The following is a 26,418-nucleotide window of genomic DNA, read 5'->3' as shown; positions in this document are numbered from 1 at the left end:
ACTAGAACAATAACCAGCAAGCAGTAACTATTTAGTCTTGCTGGAATGACCAATTTGCGTTGACAAAGCACCCGCAATGTCGGTTAGCATTTTTAAACATGCCCACCAGCATCTGTATACATCACAGCGTAGTCTCTCATCTCTCCCGTCCTTCTCCGTTCTGCGCAATGAACTAACCCAACGCCGCCTCCCGCTGTTCTACGACTATCTCAGCCCGCAACAATCGCATCTCCTCAACCTCTCCCTCGACGATTTCATCCCTACCTCAGGATCTACCTCCGCCAACAACGGCAATGCCACCGCCCTCCCTTCATCGGTTCTTGACCCCCGCCCTCTGCCCGCTGGTCACCATCTAGTCTACTTCCCGCCACATGTACCTTCATCACAACTGCTGCCAGATGGGACAGACACATTACATTACCCGGGCCCGCCCTTTAACCGGCGTATGTGGGCTGGGGGCTGGGTGAGATTTTATAACGACGGAAATGATGAGCCGTTGCTCCTTAACGGGCAGCGGGCAGTGTGCATAGAGGGGATCAGAGACGTGTCTGTGAAGGGCAAAGATGGGGAAGAGAAGGTATTTGTTGCGGTTGAGAGAAGAGTTGCGGTTGTGCGGGAAGGGGAAGAGGAAGAGGAGATTCGAGGGCGGGTGTGGACGGTTGGTGAGGAGGAAAAGGGGGATGCAGTGGTGGTTGAGAGGAGGAATCTGGTGTTTATGAGGGATAGGGAGGGTGGGGTTGAGAAGGTTAAGAGGAGAGCTGTTAAGGGTATGTGTGATTCTAAGTTGTATCTTTCATATTTATATATATATATATATATGCGATTGGGACGTAATAACTAACTACCCCGCGAACTTACGTCTCCTGATGTTGCGATTTTTACTGACAGCATTTTCACCACAAAAACAGCCCCATTAAACCCGGATTTCAGCCATGCTCTAATCCCATCGCGGTCACTGCTATTCCGCTTTTCAGCACTGACATTCAACGCGCACTCCATCCACCTAGACAGAGGCTATGCGCAGAACATCGAGGGATATCAAGACGTGCTGGTTCACGGCCCGCTGACCCTCACCCTGATGCTTACCATATTCCAGAATCAAATCTCTGCTCTATCCGGCGGACAGGTGGTAATTGGGAGTATTGAGTATCGGAATCTGTCGCCGTTATTTGTTGAGCAGGAGATGAGGATATGTGCGAAGCGTAAAGGTAGCGGGAACGGGGATGGTCATGCAGCTGCTCCGGCTGGGGCATGGGATATATGGGTGGAGGGCCTTGATGGGGGATTGGCCGTCAAGGGGACTGTGACTGTACACGTGCAGACGACGAGGAGTTGAGGTTATTTATATATACCGTGTAGATACATTACATTTTTCCATTCCTCTGTTTTTATGGATAGACATAGACATTACTGTATGTATGTATGTATATAAAGCATGGAGAGCACCATTTCCTTATCTGGCGGCTTAGGGCTAGTTACATAGATAGGGCTCTGGAAGTCACGGGACACAAGCAACTGCAATTCGCCGGATGCAACCGGCCTTCCTTACTAATCACCATCGCGGCTCCGTTTTGCGCTGTAACTAATAATTTCTCTATAATAAAAGGGACACTCTTCACTCCCACCCGGCTCAACCTCAGACTTCTTCTACTTGCTCCATTCCCCTTTTCCCCCTTTCCCCTTTACTTCCTCCTCACAACAATGCGAATGGAAGAAGTATCTGCTTGCTTTCTCTGTTTTGCGCTGTACTTCTAACAGCAGTCTAGCGCTCTCTCAGAATGGATGTTTTTTGGGCAGCACCGCCTGTGACCAGGTAGGCTCGCAGCTGTGCAAATTCCGGGGAATATCAACGGAATACTAACTAACCATCACTTGCTCACATGGTCATGGATACACAGGGCTATCACAACTGCTGCGTTCATAGAGTCTCTACTGGTCTATGGCGGGTTTATCACACCATTTTCAATCGTCTTCCACACCCCATTTATCTTCAAGACCCTCCCAGAGGTCTGGCGATTAGTGACGCCTTTCCTCCTGACCGGCCCAGGGCTGGAATTTGTCTTTGACCTCTACCTTTGTAGGCTTCTTTGCTTTATGAAATGCTGCCAATTCCGCCGCCACTGCCCCTCTTCTGGCAAAAACAAAAGTGGCTTCTTTCCACTCGCTGACTTGATAATAACCCTGCGCCAACAGTGTATAGATATGGCAGCGGTTTGGAAAGAGACTTGCCACGCTTCTCTCTCCCTGGTGACTTCTTCACATATGTTGTCTTTGTAAGCACCGTGATTATGGTATGTGGTGTTTTCTACGTCTCTTTCTATTATTTGCTCCAGTTCACCTCCGCATATCTGCCCGCCCAGCCCAATCTAGCTGAAGCGGTTCCTGGTCGAGAGGAAGATTACCCCTACGTCTCCTGTTGCTCCAATCATTCGCAATCAATCCTTTTTATGGGACAGCAGGCGCTGTAGGCATGGTGGGATTATCTGATACGTTACCGATTTGAATTCTTCTCGACTTCTCGTTCGGTGGTTGTGGATCCCTACATTCCTTAAAAGAAAATTATATTCTCTTATCATTTTGGATGTTGCATCCGTCTATAAAGTATTTCACATCTTCGTGTATTCTTCTTTTGTGCTATCCTCCATGTCTCTGCAATAGTTTATATCCCTATATCTGTGACATTGATACTTTCAGAATCAATCTCTACAAAATGGAGGCGAGGCTGACCAGCCCACAGCTTACTGCAGGCCTCCTCCTAAAGTCCTTCATCTTCACTTCAGGTACGAAACGAAATAACAAAAATCCCGTTTGACCCGGATCGATCTTCCATACAACAGGGTAAAACAATCCATAACTAATACCATCACTGCTCACTTCCCAGCTCTACTGATCGCCTTCATGTACACCTACGGCCAAGTCAACATTGGCAAAAAAGCACACTTCTTCGTCATCCAGATCCCCGTCGAGTTTCTCCCCTGGGCCAACCTGGTCATCATCATGGTGATGAAAGGGTGGGGGGCGGCGCAGTCGGCAGCATGCGGCGTTGTAGCTGCTCACCTGTACGAGTTCCTTACCCGCATATATCCGACATACGGACGCGGAAGGACATTTATATGGACCCCCGTGTTTGTGAAGAGGTGGTTTGGCGCACATCGCTCAAACCAGACGAATCGCGCCTACGGGACATACCGCCATGGCGATAGACCTGTGCAGGAGGCGGGGGGTGCATCGACGTCGTCGTCTGGGAGCGGGTGGTTTTCTGGCGATTCGTGGAATGGGAGAGGTGTTGGGCGGAGGCTTGGCTGATTGCAATTATTTGAAAGATACCAACCAGATGGCCGTTTAGTATGAAATTATGCCTTTTGTTCAGTAGTTACTCTTAAATTTTTGGTTTTATTTGGCGCGACACATACATGAGATGATTGAATTTGAGATCTCTACGCTATGACTTCAGATTTTCACTGGCATTCTCTATGAAACTCTTCTGGATATCCTCTTTTATATTTCCCCTTCCAAGTTTCTATTACCCCCGTATCTCGTGTTGCTCTGGCGGCAACGCAGTGAGGTCACATGACACTCCACGCTAAGCCCTTTTATCGCTAGAGCTTCCCTTCCCCGAAAAAAACCCAACGGCGACTTTTGACGCACTGCAAAATATTCGCCCAGCTCCGCCTCAGTTGGGAAACAGATCAGGACAACACTTTCGCCAACCGCAACGAACCGAGTAGTTCTGCAGGAGTTATTTTGTAAGCATCAGGTAATCCCGCCCGCATTGGAATCCTTCCATCCACAATGGCCGCAGACACTGGAAGGATGGATGTCGACTTCTCCATCAAGCCCCAGGCGGTCACGCCCGCCATCCCGACATCTGAGTGGCCGCTGCTCTTGAAGAATTATGACAAACGTATGTACATGTACATATCTAATGTCCATATATCAGTCTGGGGATATATGCGACGACTTTTGGTTGTGGCTCTGCTATTATGAAATTCAACACAAAAAAACTAACCCAACTGGAACAAATTTCCAGTGCTTGTCAGAACCGGCCACTTCACTCCCATCCCAGCGGGATGCACGCCTCTGAAGCGCGACCTAAAATCATACATTAGCTCCGGAGTTATTAACTTGGACAAGCCTGCGAATCCATCGAGTCATGAGGTTGTAGCGTGGATGAAGAGGATATTGAGGTTGGTATTATTATTCCAATTACCCCAAACCGTTTTAAGGAGAAAGAGGAAAACAGACGAAAAACAAGGACGGAAAAGATTACACAAACCCTATTGAGTGAGAGCAGAAAGTTAACAATCCATTTCGCCATTTGTTCAGAGTGGAGAAAACCGGCCACAGCGGTACCCTCGACCCAAAAGTCACCGGTTGTCTTATCGTCTGTATCGACCGTGCGACGCGCCTCGTCAAGTCCCAACAAGGTGCCGGAAAGGAGTACGTGTGCGTGATCCGACTGCACGACAAGCTCCCCGGAGGCGAAGCGCAATTTGCCCGCGCCCTCGAAACGCTGACCGGTGCCCTATTCCAACGTCCACCCCTGATCTCCGCCGTCAAGAGACAGCTGCGTATCCGCACGATCCACGAGAGCAAGCTGTTCGAGTTCGACAATGATAGGCACATAGGTGTGTTCTGGGTGAGTTGTGAGGCTGGGACGTATATTCGAACCTTGTGCGTGCATCTGGGACTGCTGCTGGGTGTTGGTGCGCACATGCAGGAGTTGCGACGGGTGAGGAGTGGGGCTATGGATGAGATGGATGGGATGGTCACGCTGCATGATGTGCTTGACGCACAGTGGATGATGGATAATAACCGTGACGAGTCGTATCTGCGACGTGTTATTCGGCCACTTGAAAGCTTGCTTACGTCGTATAAGAGGATTGTTGTGAAAGATAGTGCTGTTAATGCTGTTTGCTATGGAGCTAAACTTATGATCCCTGGGTTGTTGCGATTTGGTGAGTGATGATATATTTCCTGTGATTGGGATCATGCTGCGAGTTGGAGTTAACGTTCCCCCTCTTTTACCCTGCAGAGGCTGGAATCGAAATCCACGAAGAAGTTGTCCTTATGACTACCAAGGGTGAGGCGATCGCGATCGCGATCGCTCAAATGTCAACTGTCGAGCTATCGACCTGCGACCATGGCGTTGTGGCCAAGGTGAAGCGTTGTATCATGGAGCGCGATCTCTATCCGCGCAAATGGGGTCTGGGTCCCGTCGCCTTGGAGAAGAAGAAGCTCAAATCCGATGGCAAACTTGATGTTCGTTTCCCTTCGTGTACCGCGCCTTGGACACAAATGAAAAGACAAGGATGATAACGATGCTAACCTAACAACTAGAAATATGGCCGGCCAAACGAGAAAACGCCCGCGAAATGGAACGCTGAATACAAAGATTTCAACGCACCACTAGATAGTGATGCTGCAGCTACTGGAGCTACTCCAGCCACCCCCTCTGCCTCCAAAGAATCAGCCCCCGCTGCCAAAGTGAATGGAGGCTCACCTGCAGCGCCCCCCTCCGCGACCCCGGCTGCTGAAGAGGACGATACTGAGAAGAAACGCAAGAGACACAACGGAGAGACCGCTGAAGAGCGTGCGGAGCGAAAGCGCAGAAAGAAGGAGAAGAAAGAAAAGAAGGAGAGGAGGAGATCGAAGAAAGCGGAAAAGAGTGACGACGATAGCGAGTGAAGAGGTGTGAAACCAAATAGCTAAGCTAGGGTTCAACGTGATTGGTTATGGGCGCTGTTGTCGTTTTCTTGTATGATATCTTCCTTGGTTTTTGATGTTACTTTTCATCAGGAGTTCTGGGCAAAATTGGGGGTTTCTATTGCTTCTCCTTTTTTTAATGGGCTAAATGCAATATTGATTTCTCCTGTCTCTTTGCATGTGTCTTGTCTGTTGAAAGTCTCCTGATTTATACTGTGGCTGATTATATTGTGTCGGGATTAATATGCTGTTAAGGAGTGCGTCATGAGAGAATGATTGAATCCAATTTACATAGGTCGCTGAAACAATGTTATTAATCCCAAAGCTACTTGAAAGATCCACAAAGTAAAATATATAGAAATACATACCTACTACTGTCAATCTTCGGTATACATCCACTGGACGAACCTGGATGACCTAATATGGTGGTCACATGGCCTTGACAACCCACCTCCCGACTCTCCGCTACCGCAAGAAAATGAACAAGAACAGAATATAGCCGATTTACTGATAATTATCCAGGGCTTTAGGGATTTGGTGGAAAATACATCTGGTACTCTCTATTGAATTTCCTCATAAATTATCTCAATTTGGGGAACTGATTTGCCCCTCATGGCTGCGGAGCTCACATCCATCAAGCTCAACCCGGAGAGCCATCTACTCCTGGTATGTAGATATATATATATGTGCGGGCCGAGTGCCTGGCTACGACCCTATAACCCCATATAATTTCATATAGCTAACAGCAAGACATCCAGGATCAATCTCTCCTCCGCCTTCCCCACGAGCTCGCCCGCCGCAACTTCAAATCCGTACAACGCATCGTCGAGCGGGAACGAGACCACATCATTCCATACCTTAAAGAGACCGCCAACGCCTCCCTCTCAGGAGCCCAAGATGCCAACCAAACCCTTGCTGCCCTCGACACCATGATAAGTCGTATGCAGGGGTTAAAGCGCAAAATGGAAACGCTGCAGGACGAAGAAAAGAAGATCTTGACTCAGTCGCGCAAGCGTATTCAGCATCTGGAGGACCTGTATAAGATCCCTAGTCTGGCAGATGTGAAGTATGAGGAGTGGTCGATGATAAGGTTGAATCGGTTGCTGGTGGATCATATGCTGCGCTCTGGATATGCGGAGAGCGCGAGACAGCTGGCTGAGGAGAAGGGGATTGAGGACCTGGTGGATTTAGGGGTGTTTGTGCAGTGTCAGCGGATTGCGGAGAGTTTGGGGAGAGGGGAGCCGAAGGAGGCGTTGACGTGGTGTGGGGAGAACAAGGTGGGTTTGAAGAAGGTTCAGGTATGTTCTTCTGCCCATACATACACACTCTGACTGAGCTGGTAATGTCTTGGGAACTGATGGCTTTTGGTGGCGATAGAGTAATCTTGAATTTGAGCTCCGATTACAACAGTACATTGAGATGGTGAGGGCAGGCGATAAAATTGAAGCGAGACAGCATGCTAGGAGGTTCCTGTCCCCTCATAGTGAGACCCAGGCGACAGAGATTCGGCGTGCAGCCGGTCTCTTGGTCTTCTCCCCTGATACAGAGGCTGCACCATACAAGGTTAGTTTTATTTCCTTTCATTGCAATATGATTAAGTTGCGATTACGTTCCCCGGTGGGTTTCTAAAGAAGAAAAAAATATGATAATGGCTAACCCATGCTTCAGGACCTCTATTCCTCTTCCCGCTGGAAACACCTTTCCAATCTTTTTATCCGAACCCACCACGACCTCCTCGCCCTCTCCTCCCGTCCCCTCCTCCAGATAGCGTTATCAGCTGGCCTGTCCGCACTAAAGACGCCATCCTGCCACTCCGCTTACGCATCCTCCAGCTCCAATCCAAACTCCATTACCACCTCCGTGTGTCCTATATGCTCGACGGAACTCAACGAGCTGGCACGCCACATGCCATATGCGCATCATACTAAAAGTTGTGTTGAAAATGATCCGATAGTGTTACCCAATGGGCGCATATATGGACGCCAAAGGTTACAGGAGATGTGTAAGAAATCGGGCTTTGTACCTCCTGGTAAAGTGAAAGATCCCACGACCGGGCAGGAGTTTGACGAGCGTGAGATGAAGAAGGTTTATATTTCTTAACATTTCCTCTTTCGTACCTTTCGCTAATTCTGTTCTTTCTATTTTGTATTTATTTACCTTTTATGTTACGGCGTTTGGGGATGGATGGATAGGGTGGACTTTTTCCGGGGCTTTCCTGGATGATTTTTATCCGTACCGATGCATATTTTAAGAGGCCCTCTCTCTCTTTGTATATATACATCTCGCATATATTGAACATAAATCCCTACTCCTATCGGTGATGATAATGACATTGTACCGTAAATAGACAACTTTTTAATCGCTATCATCGTCACTACTTTCTCTTCCTCTCCCTTTCCCCACTCTCTTCCCAGAAGCAGCAGCAGCAGCAGCAGCTTTCAGCTCAGCTCCCTTCTTCTCGAAGACAAACATCCTAGCTTCCCTATCCTCGCCCCTCCACCCACCTCTCCCTTCACCCCCATTCCGCTTCTCAATTTCTCCTACCGTGCGCGCATGTGAGTAACCCGGGTAACTGGTCCATGGAAACCGGAAACTGGTGACAACACGCAAGCCCGCGTGGCGTGCGAGATCACGGATGTTCCAAAGGGTATAGGGCTCGCCTTCGAAGAGGGTGATGAGGATTCGGCCTGGGGTTGTACGGGGTAGGGGTTTCTCTTCCCTGCCCCCATCGTCATCGCTAGAGCCGGAGTTAGGCCAGTCCTCCTCGTCCGTGTATTCATGTTCATTTTCATCCGCGTTCGTCTGTGAGGGGGTTGGCACAACAGGTTCAGAAAGAAGTGGCACGCATGCTTTGAAGAAAGAGACAAGTAGTTCCTGGTTCGCGCGTACCTGGCGATTTACATCTGTGCTTATGCCACCGACGTGGGGGAAGTTGAAGCAGATTATGTCCCAAGGACCACCGCTGCTGCTGTGGCTACCGGTCTGCTTTTTCTGCTTTTGATGTGCGAGGCTGTGGTGAGTAGCAGCATCTTTCGATTTATGATCTCCTTTAGTTTTTCTGGACGAGGGGGGAGCAGCAATGCGAGGGAATCCATTGCGAATCGTTTTGCCACCACCAGCAAGACCAGAGCCTAGCTTGCGGGCGTCGATTGAGAAAAGTACTTTTGGCCCCTGATTTTCGTGTCGAGGATGATCTTTGTGCAGGTTTCTTCTGCCTTTCTGATCCTGATCCCCGTCCTTCTCCCCCACCTCTGGCTCGTAGTCATTTCCACTTTCAACCCCAAAGCTCTCATTCTCGTCCCTCTTCCGTTTCAAACCCTGCGGAGACGACGGTGTCTCCGAAACGCTCGCACGTAGCTTTTTGATGTGCAGTTTTGCTTGCGGGTATTTCTCATACAGCGTCTGTTCAGAGTCGTAACTGGTGGCTAGCAAGTTTTTGCAGCCATGATGTGTAGCGAGGCAAAGGGCAAATGAGAAATCTCCTGCAGAGTGGTTAGATAATGTTTTCTTTCATGATTGTTTTAGGGAATATATCTGCGAAAAAGAAGGGATGGGTCTGTGTAGATCTAATTTCTAGATGGGAGTAGTTGAGATATTAAAAAAAAAAAGGGCACATCTTCTTCCAGTGAGTCTGCTTCGGGTCTGCGAATGGAGGTGAGAGATGCATGATCTCTCTCTCTGGTGATAGCTGCATGCATCCTGATAAACCTCATTCCATATCCTCTCTAAGAATCTGCTCATCGGCCACCTGGTTGCAGGCAATCGGGATACCAAAAGCAAAGCATACATTCCTCCTAACAAAGGCAAGCAAATATTCTGGTTTGCTACCCCTAAGTTGATCTCCAGGATTCCATTCTTTTTGTCATTTCCCAAACAAAGCAAAGAACGAAACTCGAAACTCGATCAGCGAGCCAAATTTCAACAATTGAAAGAGGCACAAAAAAGTTATATGAAACAATCCAACTAGCACAGCATATCAACGAATGCGAAAAAAAAAAAAAAAAAAAACCATTAAACATTAAAATAATAAAAATAAATAAAAATAAACCAACCTTCCCCAACCAGCAAAATCCTATCCCCCTTCTGGAACAGCATCATCGCATCCCGATTCTGTGCTATAAGCTTCACTTTGGCGGACACATTTCCATTCTCACCACTCTTCCCCTTTCCTCTAGACATAGTAGCAGACGTCGAAACTCTCGAGAAACTCTTCATTTTCCTAGGCCCACGGCCTGCAGTGGCGGTGGTTGGTGAGCTTTTACTTCTAGGCCTATCATGGTGAAGATAGTTGGCGATGCGCGCCTTTTTTTTAGACTTGCCCATTGCTATTATTGTTATTGGAATTATTATGAATGGGGAGAAATGGAACAACTGAATGTGCAAGGCTAGGTATATATCATACAAAGATGGCTGATAAGGGGGGTTGCAATTTTTGAGTGCGGAGTGTGAATTTTGGGAGACTTGAACAACTGCACCAAAACTCTGGCGTGCCCGAGAGGGAGTTTGGGCTCAGTTTTCAACGGCAGCTATACGAAAATCAACTAAACCAAGAAAGTTTTATTCAGTCCTAAGTATTCCCCAATATCTATCTAGTGATCGTTGTCTATTTAATCTTACTCATGCAATACAAAATCGAAAATTGGATTTGATAATATCATTCAGTTATGCATAGAAGCTAGTGAAACATCCATCTCCATGCGCCTCAGACAGGTTGACAGAAGAAACAAAATAAGATGGAAAACCAGACCCAACAGAATATTCTACAAGGGTTATACCATTTGCGGACATCAAAATCAAAGAAGAAAAGAAATTGACGTGCACCTCTCTATCACATCCAGCCCTCAATGATGGTTTATGTGCAGTACATGCGTCAAGAAAATAAGACGGAGAACCTCAAACCAGAAGGTAAGAAAGGCACAAGAATCAAGCATTTCAGAAATCCCATCCCACACGCCTTACAAGAATAGATTTGGACAAGGAAGATTTGGGAGCTTTTGGGGAGAATAGGGGAAACAATGAGAAATAAAAGCGGACAGGGAAAGAGGGAGGAGAGAGGTGGGAGAATTCGAACGGCAACGGGAAAACGTCCACTGGTACGCTATTCCATTAAAAATGTATAGGTGGGATTCCCAAAATAACAAAAGTGATGTAGAGGTTTTTGTGGTCAAAAAATGAAAACTTATAAAATCAAAAAGAAAGCAAAATCAGACAAAGAATATATATGATATTGAAGCTCGATGTTGCAAACTTTGACACGAAAAAATGAGAAAAGAATCGAAAGTGGACAAACATCCAAAAGAGAAGTTTTCAGATGGTTTGACGGAAATACAAAGATTTGACCGGACTGCAACAGAGTGCGCCAGAGAATGGAGGGTGAAACACGTCGGTATTGTCCTCTGATTGTGTAAAATCGGTGCCTGCCTGGGAAAGAGGAACAGATAATAAAAAAAAACGCTGCAATGAAGACCGTACGGATATGCACATGTTAAGTATTGATGGAATTTCCCATGAATATCCGCCATTTTTCCAGGAAACGCTTAGCTGGTAAATACGCTCGTAACAGGAGATCGCCGCGGCGGTATGGGGGATATCAAAGGATTCAGCCAGCATCTATTCGGCCTCTAGGACTTAAGCACATCTCTCATGCTTTGGCTGCTTGCACTTATCGTAGGATTGGAGGAGGGGAGAACACCAGTTCGGTTATTCATGTTCTGTTTAACCTTCGCCATGGCATAGACGATACCACTGACAAAGCCAACAATGATAGCGGAGACGCTGGGGAATGTGACAGGGGCGTCGAAGAAGACGAGACCGGACAGGGCAATGGGGAGTTTATTCAGAGCCCCGACCATGGAATAAGTGGTAGAAGAAGTCACTCGTACACACCACGCGGAGGTATACGAGATGAAGACAGTGGACAAGCCGGAAAAAATCATAGCCAAGATGACGGAGTTGCGGGTTGCGGGGGGGAAGTTCAGGTGGACGTTTGCAGAGGACCAGTCTTCCAACAAGAGGGAGGCGATCAGAATAATGGGGATGGAGAGAAGGTTGTTGTAGAACATAGTGTCAAAGTCCTTGAAGTTGGTCAACTTAATTCTCTTTCGCATGCCTAGGACGTAGCTGGCGGTGCAGAGGCAGTTGATCAGCATCCAGATATATCCGGCATTGAGGGTAGAGATCTTGGCTGTTGCATCGACGCCCGACACGGTTGAGAGCGCATGGCTGATATCCGCCCACGCCGCAATGATGGAGCTGAGAACCATCAGGCCGAAGGAGAAGAGCACCATGCCGGTAACTGAGCCTCCGAACCACAGAACCTCGCCGTACGCAATGAGGATGATCGTCAAGTTCTTGAAGATAGTGTAAACAGGGATGGAGAGATATTGGAGAGCCTTGGTACCAGTATATATCATACCAATGAGGAGAAAAGAAATGGGGAACCCTATACGACATCAGAGGTGGTTCGTGATGGTTCCTACAAAAAAAAAAAAGGATAAAAAGATAAAATAAAAAATTAGAATGAGAAATGCAAAACTCACATTTTTTGGCCTCATCTGCATTGAAATCTCGATAGGTGATAATCTTCAAGGATTTGCACGTTTGGATTGCAGCAACGCATACTATAGACTGGATGATATAACAACGGGGCGCGGAGTGTCAGTCGGGATAAATACCGCAATGGAAAGAGACCAAAAACAAGAAGCCGGCAAGGGGGATGTTTGACATACCTGGACACAGAGAAGAAAAAAGTTCAAGTTGAAAGATATGCCCGACAGAACATATTTATTTGTGACCGTCATTAGAATTGAAGACAAGCAGTAGCAGAGAATGGGGAGCGTGGAGCTGTGTGCGAGGGAGGATCGTGACGGTAAGAGTCGAGGTTGTGGTGGCGGCGGCGGCGGCGGCGGAGCGGCATCGAATCGTCTGCTGTTCGGATCCAATTTATCCATATCGATGGTATAGATATCGCTCTTCTTATCGTCCGCCATGTTGAATGAATTGTATCGAGTAATGGGGAGGAGTGGATGAGTTACGATGAGATGCGAGTTTTGGCTTTGGTTCAACGATCTTGGACGGGGTAGAAAAGGGGGGCCCGATCCACTGGGTAAAAGAAGATATCCGAGGTAGTTACCGCGCAAGAAAGAGAAAAAAAAAAAAGGGTCGTCAAATATATAATAATATGCAGACTCAAAGAAAGGAAGAAAGGCGAGAAACCTTGAAGAGAAGGCAGACGAAGAACAGACGACAGGATAGACGACTGACAATGAATGCAGAGAGGTTGAGTCGGCGAGTCCAAGTTCGAAGAAGTTGAGCGAGAGACGGTTTTGAGGGGTGGGTCAGAGAGGGTATGGGGCCCGTAATATTACGCTTCTGGGGGCTATTCCAGTCTATATCAACGACGAGTAACGTAAGTAACTTACTATTGAGTTAGCTGAGTCAGCGAGATGGTTGATCCGAAGCTTTTTTTTTTTTTTTTTTATTAACATCCGGAGAAGGTTAAATAAATTGAGGAAGTGTGAAGTGAATTCCGTGAAGAAGTTGTTAAATGAGTTCCAGATTTGAGTCATTTATTTACCTATAATTCTGTTTCATTCATGGATTGTAGCACGAGTTTAATATTTAGATCATGAAAAAAAGGGATCATGCTGCAAACCAATTGAAACTGGATGTAAATTTCATCCAAACAAACGTATTTTCATATAATCAGCTCTACATAAACTACCTTCATCCTAGGCTAATATGCAGAGTAGTAGAACGTAGGGAATTAACACCCTACATTATACACAAAATCTCCTAATCTCCCTGACCGCCCCTTTCTTCTCAGACAACAACAACAACAACAACAACAACAACAACAACAACAACAACAACAACCGTACTCTCTGCCCAATGGCACCCCGCGATCCCGACCTCGCCTCCGATGACGACGACGACGACGACGATGCCCTCTTTGCCGCCCTCGAAAGAGAAGAAATCAACCCATCCTATACGGCTCAGCGGGTCGAACAACTACAAGCAGAACTAGTCTCCCCCGTCCGGCAACAACCGCGGCAACAGGATCAAGACCCTTCCAATCCCATCTCCAACACCACAACCCTCCAAAACACCCTCGTCCCCTCCCTACCAACCGACCAATCCCTCCTCGATTTCACAACCCTCCATCCCCGCTGCGTCATCCACTTCTCACATTCAGACTTCACCCGCTGTGCCGTAATGGACAGACACATCCACGCCCTCGCAGTGCTGCATCACGAGACCCGCTTTGCAACGGTGGACGTGCGCAACGTGCCTTTCGTCGTAGCGAAGCTGCAAGTGAAAGTGCTGCCGTGTGTCATTGGATTCGTGGATGGGGTTGGCGTGGAGAGGATTGTCGGGTTTGAAGGGCTTGGGGATGGCGGGCAGCAGGACGCTGATGAGGAGTTTCGCACTGGGGAGCTGGAGAGGAGGTTGCTGGGGAAGGGCTGTTTGGTTAAACGGAGGATCAGGACGGGGGACGAGCTTGGCAGCGATGTTGAAGGGGAGAGGGAACAGGAGGTGAGGAGGAAGAAAAGGGCTGGGGTGATTAGGGGGTCTGTGGACAAGGGGGGGGATGATGATGATGATGATGATGATGATGATGAGTGGGATTGAGGATGCATTTCTCACCGTTCTTGGATTGGGGTATATATATATATATATATATGGATGAGCAGAAAAGATAAGGACAATTAAATAGGTGATGGTTTTTCTTTTCCTTTCTGGTGGTATGCGGCTTCTTGCACATTTGGTATTCCTCGACGGTGTGTGAGATCCCATTTGTTCATGAACGATCAAGGATGAAATGCTCCTACACCACCGTCTCTCCGTCTATTCGCCCGCGATATCCAAGTATTTGGGTGAGGGCTGGGGGAATGTGATCCGAAACCGCTTTCGGGGAAAGAAATGTTGGAAAAAGGAAATGAAAGGAAATTCATTCCGTGGCACGGAAAAGCTATGCTGCATCTATAAGGATCCTACATGAAATCTAAATGAGCTGGAATGGGGATGGTTTTATATGCCAACCTAGATAGATAGGGATATAGACTCCAGACCACTCATTGAATAGATTAAGCCCACTTGTATATACACCAGAATCACTGTTCAATAGTAAAAAGAAGCACTTCCATCTACACATGTTCTCATCATAGCAGATATATGGAATTGGTAAAAGAATGGGGGAAACGCCCGAGGAAACATTATCTCAATTTATCTCACCACAACCCATATCCTTCACCTGGGGCCCCTCTCTTCCTGTTGTGCCCTCAAGATCCTGCCACAATTTTACTTATTTTTTTATTTATTCATTTATTTTTGTATTTGTCAAAAAAATTCTGAACGGAATAATTAGGTATCATGCAGCTAATCTGGTATTAAATGAACAATGGGGGAAGAGAACCACACAGTCATTGAATCGATAGAAGGCAGTGAAAGTAATAAAGCAGTGAAAAGGAAAAGGGGTGTGGGAACAGAGAGAGGCAGGAAATATGCTAGTTGTACTGTTATACACGTAAAATGAGGAGAATTAAGAAAAGAAAGATTAGGAAAAACCAGATTAAAGAAATAGAAAAAATGACAGGCTCTGAGGAACAAGACGGAGCAGCAGAGGAAATGTATCTCAAAAGGAGATAGCAAAGGGGCTTGACACCAGAGGAAAGGGGAAGAAGAAAAAGGGAACTTGGAATTTGTATAGCGAAATAGACACGGAAACAAGAAGAGCAGCAGAAAACAAATTGAAAAGAGAAGAGAGAAAGAAAAAAAGCGAAGCGTAACGATTAATTTTACCTAGAGGAACAGAGAGCTAAGAGGAATAAAAACGAGAAGGAAAGAAAAAAAGACATTAATTAATAGGGGGTTTGAGTGAAACTGTAATGCCGAACAAGAAGCTCGTAAAAATGTGTTTGGAGAGAAGAAAAAAAGAAAAAAAAAGAAAAAAAAGGAAAGGAAAGGAAATATGAACATCCCCCACCAGAACTGAGTAGAAACAAGAAGAAAAAAGAAAAAGTCTATACAGTGAGCACGAAGACCATCAATCGACTATGCGGTGGTATTAAGAAGGGGAAAGGGAAAGGGACGGAATGGGTAGGGTGATTGAAGGGTGGAAAAAAGTGCGTGAAAAACCAGCAGACTAAAGCTGTAAGGGATGCATGATAATAAAGTGCAACAACAAGAGAAACGATAACTCCCGATTCACTTCCCAACCTCCCACGCGCCGTAACGGTTCCGTATTATTTCGATTATGTTATACCTTGGCAAATTAAGCAAAGGGGGAAAAGAAGAAAGGGACCCAAGATCGTCACGCTCGCTAGCGAATTTATTTTATATGGCGACGTTTTTCATCCCCTCCAAAGCCTCAGCCTCCAGGAATGTCGGAGAGCGTGGTGTCGTTACGTTGCTTTTGCGGTTTTCCTTTTCCTCTTCTTTCGATTTGCCAGAATTTGACCCTTGCTCAGCGGATTCTTTGGTGGTGACTTCACCATTCGATGTGTTGGCGGTATTGGTTGTGCTCACTGTGTTTGTTGTAGTGGAAGGGGAGGCAAGTTCCGTCGGCTCATCCAGCTTCTTGGAAGTATCAGAATTTAACGATGAAGGGCCATCTACCTTGTCGTTACTAGGATCTGAAACATCCGGTGACGTTGTCTCCTCCGCGACTCGTGCGAGAGGGCTTGAGACGCCAAATGTCGTCTTTGGGCTTGCATTTGGGCCGCGAGAGGGAAATCGGTGGGGGGAACGTCCGCGTTCGTCACCGTTGACGGTTGGGGTTCCATATGGAGAATCTCGGTTTCCATTCACACTAGTATTCACACCAAGGCCGTTCGTTGGCTTTCTCCTTGGTGGCTTCCGGCCATACTTTTGATCTGTACGCCAGCGAAGGATTTCAAGATAAGGTGGCTCCACACCTGGTTGTTTGAATTGCTTTAGTTTAAGTTCACCCGAGTCTTCGTCCACAAAGGATTTTGGGGAACATAGATCCTCCGCAACAATGGCTAGAAACGCAGCCCATGAACGCGCAACAACGTATTTACAGTCGTAGTCACGACCAAATAGGATCACCTGACCCCATTTTCCCGAGGGACCTGGCGCTAGATCGATGGCGATGTTGTTTCCACCCCAGTCGCGAGCAAGAGGAATCCAGCTTGGGTGAGCATATGCCTTCTGGATGGCCTTTGGTGGTTGTGAGTCCTGTTTGTCCAACAATTCCTGTCTCCACAATGTGTTCGAGGCTGTTTGGGTTGGCGGAGGCCCAGATGAGGAAGAAGCAGGTGAGCTGCCGCCAAAAACTTTCGAGGGTGGCTGAGGAGGGGAGAATGACGAAGTACTGAGAAATTCCTCGTTTACGGTTCTCCAATTTTTCCATTCCTGGACAATTTCCTCGCAGTCGAGTAGCATGCAGCCGAATATGATGCCAGTTGGCGTTCCACCGCGTTCTTGTCCGTCATGAATCTGTAAGGATTCCCGAACCTCGAGTGGAAGACTGCAGTCCAATTCGTGTTCGAGCTCATTGACATCATTCTGCGAGCATCCTTCACACAACTGGTCGTAAAGCTCCTCGTAGTTCTTTTCCGCCCATAGATCAATCTTTTTCCAAGAATGCGAAACTGGAGGAGGCAGCGGGGCGCCGTCATGGAAACTTTGCATTTGTATCTCTGTGGGAGGGACGCTACCGGCGCCAATGTGTTCGGCTGATTTTCTTTGCTGGGATGATAGCGACCTTATTCCTGGTGAGTAGGGTCGAACAGGAGGCGTGACTCCCCTCTGCGAGCCCGTCCAGCCCGGGCTGGACGATCGTTGGGCAGGATTGTCTTCGAGAGATGTCAAATCTGGCCGAGATTCGACTGCGCTTGTGACCACGGAAGTGAGAGGAGCATTGCGGTTTTGGCTGAGGGGAACATGTTGACCGCTTCGGTAGGGAGAATCGTGGGAGGCGTGTCTGTCATTTGAAGTCATGGTATGCCAGAAGGAGCGAAATGCCGAAACAAATCTGGAGCGGATTAGCAGCGGCCAACTTCCTCCTCCCCCTCCCTCTCCTCCTCCTCCTCCTCCTTATTATTATTATTATTATTCTCAGAGGGTAAGGGTAGGAGCTAGTCGATAAGTGATACTTACGTGGATGGCATGGCAGGCGGGAAAGTCGTTGTGGTTGTGGTGGAGCTGATTGGCTGCGTGTGGTATATATATATATCTTCGAGACTCGACTCAAGGAGATAGATACCAAAGTGTTATAGAAGTCGTTTGGGTATCGACAATCCCACGGGGTAGATGAAAATAACCACAGTGTAATGTTATCCGAAGTAGTAGTAGACAACCGTGAAGAGGCAGCGGCAAACAACACACACAGGAGTATCCGGGGAGCGAGCAGACTCGGTAACATAGAGATTGAACTCCCTATCCACACCGTCTGGGGAGGCGGAGGAAATGAAAGGGTCGAGGAGAGACAATGAGAGATGCGAGGCAGCGAGGGACGAAGAGGAGAGGAGAGGAGAGGAGAGGAGAGGAGAGGAGAGGAGAGGATATCCTGGTGGTTAGGCAGTGGATGGGGGTTCGTTGGTTGGTTGGTTGGTTGGTTGGTTGCGTGGGTGGGTGTTAAAGCTGACGACGGAAGGGAAAAGTGAACGACAAACGGCAGCACAGCCAATGAGCAGGGGGGCGGCAGTATTGGGTACCGTGAAACACGCTTGCTGAAATGTGGCGGTTAGGTACCTGGCACTTGCTCGAGAGCCCCTCGAACCCGTTGGACCGGGGGTTTGTTTGCGGCAAAAGGACCGAGGAAATATCTAAAATCTATACCACGCTCAGAGACGGTCATAGCGGTATTGACTTGTGCGAAAAGGGATTTTGTGAGCTGGGTGTGATTTTTTATTTTTTCCTTTTTCTTTTTCTTTTTCTTTGTGTGTGTGTGTGTGTGTGTGTGTGTGTGTGTGTGTGTGTGTGAGATAGCCCTGCTCTTAGAGTGGACTTTTCTCACCTATAAATAGGCTGCTATACCCCTATATCGACATCATTCAAAATCCATCCCCCTCCTGGTCTTAATTCCACTCTGCTCTCTCTATTCCATTCCTCTCCCAACAAACAAGAATAAAACGAATCTCTGTGTTGCAACCATGAAATGACGCAAGGTTACGTTCTGTCCCTGAAACCAAAAAATTTTAACCTTCAACATGAACCATAGAAAACCTTCGATCTCCCATCCACAGAATTTGAAATCGGATCCTCTTCCAAACATTCTCCTCGAGCCTCTCCCGGTCGGGTTCTCATCCTGGCCCCAAGGGTTAATCCAAAATTCTTTCCCTGATCTTGAAAATGGAAAAATACACATCCTTCACTCTTTTCTCAGATTGAAAGTAAACATGACATCCGCCGCCTTTCCCCCACTCTGCTGAAGTTCGTCGTTGACCCAAAGTATTTTGAACGGTGTTCAGATAACTTTAGTTATATTTTTATTGGGTTTTTGATATGTAACGATGTATTACTTTTTCTTTTTCTTTCTTCTGTCCCTCACCCGCTGGGCGCTATTAAGCATAATCTACACCCCTGGAATTGGACGCGCTGAGGTGCATATTCAACGCTGTCTGGATTTGCGGGCAAGGCTGATGTCAGTTGGACGAGTCTTTAAAGCCGAAAAACCGAGGGAAATTATCCAACCAAACAAGGTTACACTGACCAGCAGGATGCTTATGCTGATGTCGTTATTATTACTATTAACTGCTGTTATTATTTATTGTTGTTGCTACTTTTATTACATGGTGATGAACACCCGAACACTGAAGAAGTTTGAAAATTACTCTGCAAAACATGAGGAAATGGGGCTTTAAATTTTGGCATGTGAAAGAGCTCCGAGTGAAATAAATAAATAAAGGTCTGGAGCCAAAATGTCGTTCTCTACCCATCATTTCTCATTCTCTGCTTCTGGTATTCACTCCACAGGTTAGTTGTTTCAAAATTTCTAGTACAAGTATCTTTGAAAGTTCAGCATTAGAAATTAAATTACTTGCCAGGCTCTGATCTTCAGAGCTGAAATAGTCATAACATAATCCACAGAAACAAATGCGGCTGAGGAAACAAGATGTAAGAAAAGAATGTAAATTAGCTTCTAGCTACAGTGATTGCCGTCGAAAACAAAAGAAAAAGCTCATAACATATCATGCTTGATAATGTCAATCTCATCAAGAGAGAAGAAGAATGACAGCATAATAATCAAGTAAGAGAGTGTAAGAGAAATCAATCAATATTAAGAAAACAAAATCTGAGAACAGCGAGGATGGCCCAAAAAGAAAAGAAAACGAAGCGAGAGTGAGTGAGGGAAGATGTGAGTAAATAAGCGACAAACTAAACAAACCAAACATAGAAAAAATCTGAAATGAATCAAGACAAATGAGTGTCTGCTTGCAGCAAAGAAAACAGGGGTATAGGCATGCAAGGAGCCCTCCTGTTGAGCTTGGCTGAAGGAAAAAGGCCAATGGAAAAGAGAAAGAAAAAGTCACACCCTCTGAGTAATCCTATCCCAACATCCGATGTTCCTCACCAAATCCACCCCTCCGTGAAATCCCTCTGCAAATCCCCCCGTATCTCCCTAGACGCCGTGTTAATAGAAATCGGAAAGAAAAGAAGATTGCACGACGATGACAAGCGGGAGACCTTGAAAAATATTGCACCAAGCCAACCGGTCATATAATCATATCGATACACCTCGAAAGGGATAACTGAACCCAAAAGGAAACCCGAAAAATCGGTCATGAGATGGTGCAAAAAATAATAAATAAATAAAAAAAAAAGGAAAAGGGAAAAAGAAAAGCCTACAGCCACATAAATCCGAGCCTTGCGGATCACAAGAGTAAGAAAACCATGCGAGTCAGAACCGGGATCGGTTAACACAGAGAATAAATCGTGCTGAAAAGAATAATGGAAAAAAAAGCCATCATTCCTTAAGAAGACCTTGGTTTCACGTTATTCGAGACCATTAATAGCGTGTAAGAAAAGTAAAATATCGGAGCGCTGAATATGCAATATGTGCAAAAAAACCTCGTCCGGGAAATCATCGGAAAAAGAAATGATCCATGGATATGGTCGACTAGAGATACAGTAAAACCCCGCTATCCTCAACTATGATTAGAATCGAGCTTCAAAATGCGGCGTAAATCAGCTTCCATCTGCCTGGGGTCGACAGGGTTGGTTCTAGGAGAATTTAGACGTAAAGAAGACACGTCGGAATTAAAGCATGAGAGGGTTCTGTTTGGAGAAGGAGATGCAAGATTTACGACGGTCTGAGAGCGCTTCAGATTGTTTTGAGAAGATGAAGGGCTGCGTTCCGTTGAAAATGGGGTGCTGTTGATAGGGCTAGTAGAAGAAAGTTCTCGACGAAGGTTGGAAGATGGAGTTCGAGTTGCTTGAGAACCGTTGTAGACGGACGACAAGTACTGGTGTGCAATGCTGCCGCTTCCCAGACTGGAACCTTTAGGAGAGCCATTATGACCACCAAACGGAATTGGAGTTGACGGACCAGATGCATGTCGAGAAAGAGGCGTGGCGTTACCAGGAACCCAACCTTTGGAACTGAAGATGTTTGAGTCTTTGTACACCTTAGGCGATGCAGAGGATGGACGTTGTGGTTGAGGATTCAATAGCAAATTCTTTAGCGCTTCAGTTTTGGCCTTTCTCTGGTCCTCGTCGAGTGGCAAACTTTCATTCGACCTTGAAGGGGAGCTGGCTGATCGAAGAGCATTGATTCGATCCTTGTAGGGAGTGGCGAAAGACGGCCCGATTACTATTCTGCGACTATCGGGAGATTCCAGCTCAATAGGAAAGATTCCCCCGGGACTCCTTTCTGATCGATGGAGGGTTGCCCGCGCTGTAACGTTTGGCTGCGCTTGCGACGGTCTCCCAGGCGTGGGCTCTCCGCTGCCGAATCTATTCGTCACTTTCGCACCTTTTGCGGATTTAAAGAGGAATTCCAGCGGTGAGGGGTTCTCTACTGCATTTTCTGGAGTAGGTACGACTGCTTTTGATTTTGCTGGCGTGGCTTCTTGGGGGCTTGTATCCTCCGAATCATCGTCGAGTGAATCAGGGCTTTCCGTATCTGGAACGGATTTGGAGAAAAAAGTGGGTATTGGCAGAGCTGAGGGGGCGGGAGACGCATGGAAAGTCGGTCCAGCGTAATGAGAGCCATCGGGGAGAGAAGATAATATGTTCGGTTGCGATGCTGAATGGCGGTGGCTGTGGCCAGTCCCATTGACTGCCGGGGATGGTTTCGAATTTTGGCTATTTTGGTTATTTTGGCTATTCTTTTTCCCAAACCGGCTCTTCCTCTTCTGCGATGCACCTTCAGAGAGAGTATTACTGAAAGCTTCCTCGGTACTGGGGCTTGGGGGGCTTGAACGAGGTTTGGGGGGGATGAAACCGTTCGGAGAGTCGCTACGGTGTGTATTGTTGGCGAGAGGTGTAATCTTGGAAGGTTTACGGTTACGGCGAGGATTGCGAGGCCCCTTCGGAGTGGTAGGAATTGGAGTCGACATTGAGACTTCGGAATAAAAAAAAAAGAGGCTTAATAAATAGGCAGCCTGGTAATAGAAATAATAGAAGGAAATAAATAAACAAGCTAAAAAGCTAAATGCGCAGGATCAATGGAACACCAAGACTGAGAGTAGGAGAAAGCAGTTCTATTCAGGGAGCATAAAACGGTCGCACAAGAGTAGCAAGGGAGTCACAAATGTGAAGGACCAAAGCTGGCTTCTCGAGGACGTTTCCTTGGGGGGGGTGATGGGGTTGTGGATCTTCGTGGTTGGATAGTTGGAGGGAATGACTGGGTGGAGAAGGAAACAGATGCCCGAAGCATATTCATAATTTGAGAAGAACACACATAAGTGGTGGAGCTGGAAGAGAATAAAGTAGTAGCTAGAGCTTAGGAAGCGCAGAAGCTGAGGAAGCGCGGAAGATGGTGGAAGAGAAGATATGGGGATGTTGGATGTTGGATGTTGTAAGTTCGGATGTCGGGTGTCAGAGGATGTTTGTGGCTGCTACGAAGAGAAGAGGCGGAAGGGGCAACAAGCCACAGTTAAACCAACCGTTTAACCAAAAAAGGTTGGTTTCAGTTTGGGTGGCGCAGTTATTCCTCGGGTTCGGAGTTTGTTGCCAAACGAGGACACTACGGAGATAGGATGTTCCGGTCAACTTCTTGCTTATGTTATATAACCCATCTCGGTGCTTTGGAAACGGGGACTTTGGTCGATAACATGAACGGCTGTTTCTTTAATGTATCAAACTCCCCTGAGGCTGGACTGCGTAGGGTCCTCGAGGGTTAGATCCGCGGACCTTTACACTTCCAGAACACGTTTTATTCTGTCAATGCTGATGAAAATACCCTGTGATTTGGAGGTATATCTTAGTGAAGGCACCAGCCGCTGAAGAGCTCTCCATATTTACCTTCACTACATATCCCCTTGACAGCCCCACTCTATTACGATACCCTGCTCTCTATTCTATTTCACTTTTCAGCTGTGCCCTGTTTTTTGGAAATATCGTCTGCTTCAGCCGCCACCCATCATTTAGTAAACGCATAATACCGTCCATCGAGTCCCCCAGATCATGGCTGATGTCGAAATGAAAGATGCCGCTCCCGGTGCCTCAGGGAAATCAAAGGCGGTTACAAAGGGGAAATCCGCCATTGGCGAAGGCAAGGGAGATTCGAAAAAGCGGTTCGAAGTGAAGAAAGTCTGTCGACGGACTGCTCTACATTCTTCCCCGGTATACTACCTGCTTCATACACTGACAGTTGCTGTTACCTCTTTATAGTGGAACGCCGTCGCTCTGTGGGCATGGGATATCGTCGTAGATAACTGTGCCATTTGCAGAAACCATATCATGGACCTTTGTGAGTAGTTTTCAGTCAAAAGTCTTGTGAAATTCATCTTCCTTGAATGGAATGGTCGCTTACTTTTACTTCCTTATGCAACAACCTAAGGCATCGAATGCCAGGCAAACCAAGGGTCATCCACAACAGAGGAATGCACTGCTGCTTGGGGAATTTGCAATGTGAGTCCATTTTGTTTGTTTGTAATCATATGTATATATATTCAGATTATACTTTAAGATATGCTCGTTACAGGGCTGACCAGAGTGGAACACGATCATCTATGTATAGCACGCATTCCATTTCCACTGCATTTCGAGATGGCTGAGAACCAGACAAGTGTGCCCACTGGATAACAGGGATTGGGAGTTCCAGAAATATGGACGATAGACTATCCTAAATATATACAATCGATGGACCGATGTGCATGTTAGATGACGGGAATCTCGCAAGCGCCCTAAGATCGACGCCTAAAATACGAACGTGCCTCGGGATGGTGTCTGGCAGAGCAAACGTACGAACGAGCTCCCTAGACCCGGTTAACAGTTAGCGAAGGAGATTGGAATGGCGGCTATGGGGTTAACGAAATATACATTATGAAGCACGATTTTTATAGAGTTTTCCATGCGTAAATAAATGGCAGCAGAGAGGGAACACCCCTATTCCATTTACTGCTGAGTTCTTTGGTTCTCTCTCTCTTTCTGTCTCCTTGCTTCCTGCCGACATTCCGCGGTGTAGATGAACCAAAAAGACCAACCAAGGATATGTAGAATATAAATATGCTGACCAAAGGAACGTCTTCCATTTGTCATGTAATATAAATCAAAAGACAGAGAGGGAGACACATGCATTCCTCTGTTCACATTCCTTCCTCCGCGCCCCACCCCTGCAAACCCCATCACCCATCACCGCTTGCCCCCATCCACCACAATTCCTTCCCTCCCTACACCCCCAGACCCGACAATCAACCACGGCTCCGGATGCTTGTTATACATGGGCCACGGCGGCACAACCACCAATGTCGTTATGAGGGTTCCCGCCAACCCAATCCAGAGGGTCAGGTGTACATCTTGGGCCACATAGCCGACGATAAATGAGATTGCCTGTGTTTTTGCGCGAAGGGTTAGGTGGTTTGGTTCTTCATTTGGCTGTCTACAGAAGAGTACTCACGGCGAAGTTGATGATTAGTCCTGTGCAGAGCTGTTCGGCAATGCGCTGGCCGTGAAAGTCCTATAATAGATATAGGCATTAGCATCATTTCCCAGCTGAGTATCATCGAGACAGTTATCTACTCCGCGGATATCGTGTTTGCAATTCCGACTTATTGTCGGAATGCGCATTGCTTGTCGCCGTTGGCTTCTTTGCGCAAACGTGTCCTTCTTTTAGGTATGACATTGAAAACGGGTTAAGGGGGGAATACTTGGCGCATTGATTGTATATACATACTATTTGGGCTTCGAAGATATCTTGGAGTGGGGCGAGGAGGTCATCCATATTGAGTTGCTCTGTTGCATCAGTGATTTGCATTGTATGAAGTTTTACCTTCTGTCATTGGGCTTGGTTAAAGGGAGGCCTCGAAATTAGTAGTCTAACCCGAATTGTACTAGCCGAAAACCTTGTACTTTAAACTCTTTGATTGACGAATGGGGAACCAAGATCTAAAATTACTTCAGCTGTGTATTTTATTTCTTTAATTTTTTAATTCTCTAATCGCTCGTTCAATTTGATTGCCGAATATTGTTCTGACGCTCAACATTTCTCTGAATTCGCAATCTTCTTATCTTACCAGCAACTGGTTTCAGCACTGATGAATTAACAAGCTCGAAGAGGAGGAAAGAAGAAACAGTGAAAGAGAATAAATGATAACTATACTATGGAGTTTGATGTTGAAATCAAACCCTACACTCGTCATTGCCAAATGGAGGGAGGGGGATAAATGCAACAGGGAATAAAAAAGCTTCTCCTGAGATGATGTTCTATCTCTCTGATTGAGGAGACGCGACCAAATCCCTGAACGAGGGAATCAGAGCCGTCTTGACTCGGGAGCCCTCCTCAGATATTTGGAAAGCAACGTTGCCCACACGGTGTTTGAAGGCAGAGATGCATTTTTGCCCATACCGGCCGCTATTTCACGATGGCTCCCAACAAAATGCTGTGACTTTGTGGAGGCTGATTTGATTTTGACAGAACGAAATCGGTACAATACCTTTGAATACATGGGAACCTCTTGTACCATTGTTCAAACCGCCCGTCCTTTATCTAACAGGGCAACGCCATGCTTCATCGTATCCCATCTCTCTTTCTTTCTTTTTCTACGTCATATTTAAGACTCTTTCGGCTTCGAGTCTTGCTGTTGAAAAAAGATGATGACCTACGAACCCTCCCGACGTGGTGGAACTTTTTCCCTTGTCCTTACTCAGGAATGGTGATCTATTCTTAGAAGTTTTTGACTACTTCAATTATACATGCATTTTTATATGTAATTCATTCATATCCTTTCGCCTTTCAGCAGGAATGAATTCAGATCTTTTAAATCTCGTCGAAGGAATATATCTGTGCTTGATTCTGTCTATCCAATTCCAGCAAAACATTTGGGACGCCGGCGTCATATCTTTTATTCATGAAAGGCATGGATACCCACGTTGGAGAGAGAGTGAGAGCTTGCACTCTCTATTAGGGAAAAGGCACTCAGATACATCCCAGCAAACTTGAAGACCAATTTCCAAGCCCAGGAGGATATCCGAAATTACGGAGAAGTAGAAGGATTATTTGGGAGGAGGGGGACTGCTGAGATTCCTAACAGCCTTTGATTCCCCGAGCAGATTTCGAGGCGGGGGGGGGGGGGGGGGGGG

The 26,418-nt window shown here is 46.7% G+C and overlaps 11 protein-coding genes across 11 annotated transcripts; 6 read left to right on the top strand and 5 right to left on the bottom strand.

Annotated features, from left to right (window-relative positions):
- Nucleotides 1-76: 76 nt before the first annotated feature.
- Nucleotides 77-1,336, top strand: PADG_05877 (uncharacterized protein; the record flags this gene model as incomplete). Its single annotated transcript, XM_010763151.1, has 2 exons — nt 77-767; nt 909-1,336. 2 exons carry the CDS (start codon nt 77-79, stop codon nt 1,334-1,336), a joined length of 1,119 nt encoding a protein of 372 aa, XP_010761453.1.
- A 442-nt stretch (nt 1,337-1,778) lies between these two features.
- Nucleotides 1,779-3,306, top strand: PADG_05876 (uncharacterized protein; the record flags this gene model as incomplete). The annotated part of the gene is made up of 5 exons (XM_010763150.1): nt 1,779-1,813; nt 1,899-2,077; nt 2,194-2,291; nt 2,738-2,780; nt 2,882-3,306. The coding sequence occupies 5 exons, from the start codon at nt 1,779-1,781 to the stop codon at nt 3,304-3,306; spliced, it is 780 nt and encodes a 259-aa protein (XP_010761452.1).
- A 486-nt stretch (nt 3,307-3,792) lies between these two features.
- PADG_05875 (centromere/microtubule-binding protein cbf5) lies at nt 3,793-5,688 on the top strand (the record flags this gene model as incomplete). Its single annotated transcript, XM_010763149.1, has 5 exons — nt 3,793-3,904; nt 4,031-4,187; nt 4,327-4,958; nt 5,036-5,262; nt 5,341-5,688. The coding sequence occupies 5 exons, from the start codon at nt 3,793-3,795 to the stop codon at nt 5,686-5,688; spliced, it is 1,476 nt and encodes a 491-aa protein (XP_010761451.1).
- A 630-nt stretch (nt 5,689-6,318) lies between these two features.
- On the top strand, nt 6,319-7,806 carry PADG_05874 (protein fyv10; the record flags this gene model as incomplete). The annotated part of the gene is made up of 4 exons (XM_010763148.1): nt 6,319-6,372; nt 6,465-7,004; nt 7,084-7,269; nt 7,375-7,806. 4 exons carry the CDS (start codon nt 6,319-6,321, stop codon nt 7,804-7,806), a joined length of 1,212 nt encoding a protein of 403 aa, XP_010761450.1.
- A 255-nt stretch (nt 7,807-8,061) lies between these two features.
- Nucleotides 8,062-10,029, bottom strand: PADG_05873 (25S rRNA (uracil2634-N3)-methyltransferase; the record flags this gene model as incomplete). The annotated part of the gene is made up of 2 exons (XM_010762944.1): nt 8,062-9,188; nt 9,759-10,029. The coding sequence occupies 2 exons, from the start codon at nt 10,027-10,029 to the stop codon at nt 8,062-8,064; spliced, it is 1,398 nt and encodes a 465-aa protein (XP_010761246.1).
- Nucleotides 10,030-11,327: 1,298 nt separating this feature from the next.
- Nucleotides 11,328-12,695, bottom strand: PADG_05872 (GDP-mannose transporter; the record flags this gene model as incomplete). The annotated part of the gene is made up of 3 exons (XM_010763147.1): nt 11,328-12,148; nt 12,246-12,333; nt 12,435-12,695. The coding sequence occupies 3 exons, from the start codon at nt 12,693-12,695 to the stop codon at nt 11,328-11,330; spliced, it is 1,170 nt and encodes a 389-aa protein (XP_010761449.1).
- A 901-nt stretch (nt 12,696-13,596) lies between these two features.
- On the top strand, nt 13,597-14,337 carry PADG_05871 (uncharacterized protein; the record flags this gene model as incomplete). The annotated part of the gene is made up of 1 exon (XM_010763146.1): nt 13,597-14,337. One exon carries the CDS (start codon nt 13,597-13,599, stop codon nt 14,335-14,337), a length of 741 nt encoding a protein of 246 aa, XP_010761448.1.
- Nucleotides 14,338-16,041: 1,704 nt separating this feature from the next.
- Nucleotides 16,042-18,529, bottom strand: PADG_05870 (uncharacterized protein; the record flags this gene model as incomplete). The annotated part of the gene is made up of 4 exons (XM_010762943.1): nt 16,042-17,704; nt 17,830-17,882; nt 18,060-18,238; nt 18,424-18,529. 4 exons carry the CDS (start codon nt 18,527-18,529, stop codon nt 16,042-16,044), a joined length of 2,001 nt encoding a protein of 666 aa, XP_010761245.1.
- Nucleotides 18,530-20,819: 2,290 nt separating this feature from the next.
- Nucleotides 20,820-22,232, bottom strand: PADG_05869 (uncharacterized protein; the record flags this gene model as incomplete). The annotated part of the gene is made up of 1 exon (XM_010763145.1): nt 20,820-22,232. The coding sequence occupies one exon, from the start codon at nt 22,230-22,232 to the stop codon at nt 20,820-20,822; it is 1,413 nt and encodes a 470-aa protein (XP_010761447.1).
- A 1,069-nt stretch (nt 22,233-23,301) lies between these two features.
- Nucleotides 23,302-23,894, top strand: PADG_05868 (E3 ubiquitin-protein ligase RBX1; the record flags this gene model as incomplete). Its single annotated transcript, XM_010762942.1, has 4 exons — nt 23,302-23,427; nt 23,509-23,587; nt 23,678-23,748; nt 23,832-23,894. 4 exons carry the CDS (start codon nt 23,302-23,304, stop codon nt 23,892-23,894), a joined length of 339 nt encoding a protein of 112 aa, XP_010761244.1.
- A 577-nt stretch (nt 23,895-24,471) lies between these two features.
- Nucleotides 24,472-25,060, bottom strand: PADG_05867 (uncharacterized protein; the record flags this gene model as incomplete). Its single annotated transcript, XM_010763144.1, has 3 exons — nt 24,472-24,669; nt 24,737-24,796; nt 25,013-25,060. 3 exons carry the CDS (start codon nt 25,058-25,060, stop codon nt 24,472-24,474), a joined length of 306 nt encoding a protein of 101 aa, XP_010761446.1.
- Between the last annotated feature and the right edge of the window lie 1,358 nt (nt 25,061-26,418).

The sequence above is a fragment of the Paracoccidioides brasiliensis genome (assembly GCF_000150735.1).
Source record: "Paracoccidioides brasiliensis Pb18 unplaced genomic scaffold supercont2.7, whole genome shotgun sequence".
NCBI classification, from domain to species: domain Eukaryota; kingdom Fungi; phylum Ascomycota; class Eurotiomycetes; order Onygenales; family Ajellomycetaceae; genus Paracoccidioides; species Paracoccidioides brasiliensis.
Note: the sequence above shows the minus strand (reverse complement) of the source record. Positions and strands in the feature narration are given on the sequence as shown.